The sequence below is a fragment of the Diachasma alloeum genome, unplaced genomic scaffold (assembly GCF_001412515.2).
Source record: "Diachasma alloeum isolate Michigan unplaced genomic scaffold, Dall2.0 Dall_scaffold_00776, whole genome shotgun sequence".
NCBI classification, from domain to species: Eukaryota; Metazoa; Arthropoda; class Insecta; order Hymenoptera; family Braconidae; genus Diachasma; species Diachasma alloeum.
This window is the reverse complement of record NW_021680906.1, coordinates 66125-71510: the sequence shown is the minus strand read 5'-3', so window position 1 is coordinate 71510 and position 5386 is coordinate 66125. Positions and strand designations below refer to the sequence as shown.

General features: G+C 34.1%; 1 protein-coding gene across 1 annotated transcript in view; it reads left to right on the top strand.

Annotated features, from left to right (window-relative positions):
• LOC107044647 (ras-related protein Rap-2a-like) overlaps window positions 1–5135 on the top strand; it is a gene marked incomplete at its 5' end in the record, with an annotated part of 161314 nt that extends 156179 nt beyond the window's left edge. The window contains 2 exons of the mRNA XM_015266595.1: window positions 2453–2645; window positions 4855–5135. Of these exons, the coding sequence (XP_015122081.1) occupies window positions 2453–2645; window positions 4855–5135 (474 nt within the window). The remainder of the gene's footprint in view (window positions 1–2452; window positions 2646–4854) is intronic.
• Between the last annotated feature and the right edge of the window lie 251 nt (window positions 5136–5386).

Sequence of the window (5386 nt, the reverse complement as noted above, 5' to 3'; positions counted from 1 at the left end):
CCCCCACTCGCCTCCCCTCCACCCCCAAACTTCAGCACGCACTTACCATATAAAATAGTATACGCAACACGTGCGGACAGCAGGCTGCGCCGCCCGAGTGAGTAACCGCCTGCTTTCCGCACTAGTTACGTAATGTACTATTATTGGTTATTCAATTATTTCTTTATTCATTCATTTTATCTTCCATGTCATAGTTTCTCCTTTTCTTAACTCATTATAAATACAGTGGCACAGTTTTTACAATTAAGTCGGTTATTTACAAGGTCTTAACAATCCGTCAGTCATATGAAGTCTCACATATTCCAACATTATCACAATTATCGATTTTCATATAACAGAAAAAAGTACTACATAAATGGAAAGAAAACCTCAATTCGCTACCTATTTGGCTTATTTGCTTTCTCTGCTCAATTAATCCTTAAGAGGTCGCGCTTTTCTAGCATCTCACTCGCTCTACAGTGACGCCCTGTAGGTTGCGTATGGTTTTGCGGGGATTCCCTCACGATGCGACCACTTAAGGGCGTTACTAAACTCCTCAGGGGTGGGTTTCTCCCTAATCTCTAAAAACATAGAATTCCAAAAAGTTCAACCATTAATGAATAAGATGATGGAATGATTGTCTAAAGGAATTGAATTACAAAAAGTTAAACCATTAATGGATAAGGCAGCACAGTCATGATTCGTTCGCGAGTGTAACACTTTCAAGACAAAGAGGGTTGCATGCATAGATCTACAGTTTTCAGAGTATTTGTATTCAAATTTCTCTACAAGATATGAAGGTCTTCTCTCATTAAGGATATCCAAGTATCTTTTACAGTTTGGTACAGACCACACTATAGATTCGACCATTTTCAATCATTAAATTCGTCAATTAAATACGAATGTGTCAAGTTTTGCAGAAAAATGCCTCGGTCAAGCATGCGGGATTTTTTAACCGGCAAAATTTGACACCCTCATTTGTTTACAACGAAACTATCGCAAAATACCCGATAATTTTGAAGCTCTTGGGGTATTACTACTGATAATTTTTGCAAATTTCAATTTTTTCTCAATTTCCCTGAAAGTGAATTTTGCGACGGTTTCTTCATATGTGGTGGTTTTAAGAAAGTTTTTCCAGTACAATTTTATCGAAGTTTCAAGATAGTACAGATAGCATCATTCTTTTCTTTTATTTATACAAGTACTAGCTAGTTTTCTTGGCGTTCCCGGGCAACTGTTTTTTTACATCTTATTTTTTAATTGAAAGTGATTTGTTAATTTATTCTTTGGTGGTTTACACAGGTGGGGAATGAAAATATAAATCATTAGCTTCACAATTTTCATAAAATTTATTTTATGCCTCATTGTCAAGTATTTCTATAACAGCATCATCAATTGAAGAAATTTTTACTTCTCGAATTCGCTTCAAATTTCTATAAACTTCTTCAATTTGCTCGAAATTTCTAGAAATTCCTGGAATTCCCTCGAAATATTCATAAACTGCCCGAATTCTCTTGCATTCTCTAAAAACTCCTTGTATTCCCCTGAATTTTCTAGCAACTTCTTTAATTTTCATGAATTTCCTAGAAAAACCTGGAGTTTTGCAAAACATTGCCGAATTTTTCCCAATTCTTCACAGACCACCCAAATTTTCTAGATTTTACGAAGAACCCGAGAACTTATTAGGAAATGTTAAAAATTGCGGTAAAATGTGTCATAACAGAAATGAAAATAATTTGTCTAATAATAACTACCGTTGAACATTCTCAAGTTTCCCCGAAAGTTCTAGAAATTTCATACATGATTAGGGAAACAGAGTTTTTTTCATCTCTGAGGAGCATTCCATCATTTTCTAGAAAATTCAAGAAACCTCCAGAAATTGGTGGAAATTTCTAGAAATTTCTGCGTTTCGCCCCCTCAGGAGTTAATTTTCAAAAAAGAAAAAACCCGTCGATTAATTTCGAAAGAAGAATCTACGCGTGAATTTTCAAGTCCCTAACTTGAGTGGTTTTCGAAATCGCATAAAAATATTTACCCCATTTCACCCCATTAGGGGATGAATTTCCAAAAACCCTTCCTTAGTGGGTGCTTACGTTACTAAGGAAAGCTGTAGGCAAAAGCTCATGGTCATAGCTCTAGTAAATTGGGCTTTGCGTTGATACCTAAGTCTCGTGAAAACGGGCTTCTGCTTTATATATGTATAAGATAATCTCAAAAAATCTAACAAAATTAACTACAGAAGAAATATAATTCAATTCAACAAAATAATATAAAACGATGAATGATAACGATACAATAAGATACGCAAAATGACCACTCGGAAGTATATTACCAATTTATTACCAAAAATAGCTATGCTACGTCAAGACAAAACCAATTTCCCACTTGTTTCTCCCATGTGAAACAGACAAGTGTATTTCGACCTTTCGCATTGTCAAATGAAATCTGAAACCTGTTTATGATTATTTTCTAGCTGGAAAATTCACTCTCGACTTATGAACCACACGCTTGTGTCGTCGTGTACTCGATAGTATCAAGAGCAAGTTTTCAAGTTGCTGAAGAGATGCTCAATTATCTATGGAAGGAGCACTTCACGCAAGAGAGGTCTGTCATTGTTGTTGGAAACAAGTCTGACCTAGCCAGAAGCCGCACCATTAGTGCTAATGGTAGGTTTATTAAATTTTCATGGACGAAACTAACACTTTGAAATTTGTTACTGTAAATTTTACTACGGACAATAATGAGTTTCGATGCAGCCAGGAATTTCATTAAATATCCCAATATAATGTAAAACTAAATTACGTAAATGAGCAGATTCGCACTAAATCAGCAGACCAAAAATTTTTTCTGAAAAAATTGCGATTAGACAAAATCTTTGAAAAAAATAATTGAAAAATATTGCTAGTTTGTAAAAAAAAATTGTTTTTCAATTTGGCCTCAATATTTCTGCGGGGTTTCAAACCTTCAAATCGCCCTTTGGCACACTCAAAGGAAAAGCTTTTCAAAATGAGACATCATACATAGCATTATTTTTAGCTCGATGGGCTCGATGGACATTTTTTTTTCATTCGTTAATTACTAAAAAAAAAGCTGTTTTTTTAATCTAAAAATTTCACCAAAAATTATCAATAAAATAAAAGGAATTTTAGCGCCAATTAGAGTTTGTCTTTCGCCGTACGTCGGCGGTTATTTTTTTTTTCAGTGGGACAAGTATTAAAAACGACCGAAAATAGCTATTATTCATGCAGTTATCCCCCAAATGAGTGAATATTCAATTAAATAATGAAGAATAAGTGAATTCAATTAAATTCTCGATTATCAACAAATGACAGCTGTTTGAAAAATGTATTTCCATCGTATAATTAGAGAAATGATAATTTTTCACTGAAAAAATCAGACCGAAGTTGAATAAAAAATTATAATGATTCTGACCTCCACAATTTGCTAATATTTAATTGAATTATCGTGATTTTTGTTTTAGCCTTACGGTCTCGAGAGTTTAATAAATCAAAGAACAATTATGCTGTTAAAAAAGCCGACGTTTCGAGCACAACTGCGAGTCCTCCTCAGGGGTAATTTATTGTTGGAACACGCAAAAAATCAACCTAAAGACTATTACACAATTGCCTTCTCCCCCCCCTAAAACTCATAAATTAAAATAAATTATTTGATATTCCACTTGCTCGTTATAAGCGTAAAAATTTGCTATTGATTAGCCCTGAAGAGAACCCGCAGCTTGGGTCGAAACGTCGGCTTTTTTAACAGCGTAATTCTTCTTTGATTTATTTAACTCCCGAGACCGCAAAGCCGAACAAAAATCCTGATAATGAGTTCATCACGGTAGACAAATGCCTCTAATTTTAATTTAATTGAATATTCACCTATTTCGGCGATAATTGCATGAATAATTTCGATTTTCGGTCATTTTCAATACTTGTTTCAATAAAAAAATTAATAACCGCCGAACCACGGCGAAAGACAAACTCTAATTGGTGCCAAAATTCTTGAAAATTATTGACAATTTTTGGTGTAAATTTCAGATTATTAAAAAATTAGCATTTTGGCTAAGTAACGATTAAAAAAAAGTTTTCTCGTATAAACCCCCTCAAGCTGAAGATAATATTATGTATGACGTCTGATTTTGAGGGGTCTCCATGTTCTTTGAGTGTACTAAAGGGCGATTTGATAGCTTGAAATCCCGCAAAGATTTCAAGCTATCAAATCGCCAATTTGGAAAAAAATGTTGGACAATAACTAGCGTTTTTCAAGAAATCATAACTCTCTGAATTATAAATATTTTTCAATTGTTCTTTTTTTAAATTTTTGCCTAAACACCATCTTTTCAGAAAAAAATTGACGAGAATCCCCAGCATCGACTTTTTCATCCTGCTGATTTGGCCTGGATCTGCTCAAATATCTGGTGAAGATTTCTCTGTTTTAATTGTATAGATCTTCATTTCGTAAATGAAAAACAATGTTTGCTTTTCTCCCTAGAAATTTCCTTGTTTATTTGAAAATAATGTAAATATTTATATTTTGTTTGAGAATCTCATTCAGAATTTAAAAGCAACGTAATTTGTAAATTGAGTGAAAATTTTTTAAAGAAAAGATTTTTTCATTTAAACGAACTTTTTTCTATAAATAGAAAGTAATTTTGCGAGAAATAAATTATTGTAAGTCCTTGAATTCCCTCAAGACATCATTTAAATCCAATTCTACGGTAATCTAAACGAAATACATTCCCCTTGATTCAAGAACTGTAATGTCCTTCCAGCAGACTCTTTTCCCCAACTCATTTGAAGAAACATCTCAAGCAATTACCGTGAAAAAGTTGTTTCAAAGACCAACCCTGCAATTAAAAATTTTCTGTTAAAGAGGGAAAACAATTAGCCACATCGAGAGAGTGCAAGTTCATAGAGACGTCGAGTGGAATACAGCACAACGTTGACGAGCTCCTGGTGGGTGTTTTGAAGCAAATCCGTCTTCGTGAAATGCGTGACAAAAAATTGCGACGACGCGGCAGTAAAAGCAAGATGCTGTCAAAACTCCATGGCAGTAAAACTGCATTAAGTCTCAATTTAGCGCGTGAAATATTGAACAAAATGTGTTTGAATGACAGTAAGAGTAAGAGTTGTGAGAACTTGCATGTGTTGTAATGTACATTAGCTCTAATTAATTGAATTCAATCAAATGAATAAAATAAATCGGAAACGAAGTGGTAAAGCAAGATTAGTCAACTCAGCCCATGCGGAAAAAATTTTTCCGGGTTTTCCGTACGTTTCTTTGAGTAGAAACATTTGACAGAAGAGAATCAATTGATCATTCGATTTCGATTTTTGCATACATTGAGAAAATGTCATTCTATTGAGATGACATCCATGAGTTGTGTGAGTTTTTCGCACTGGGG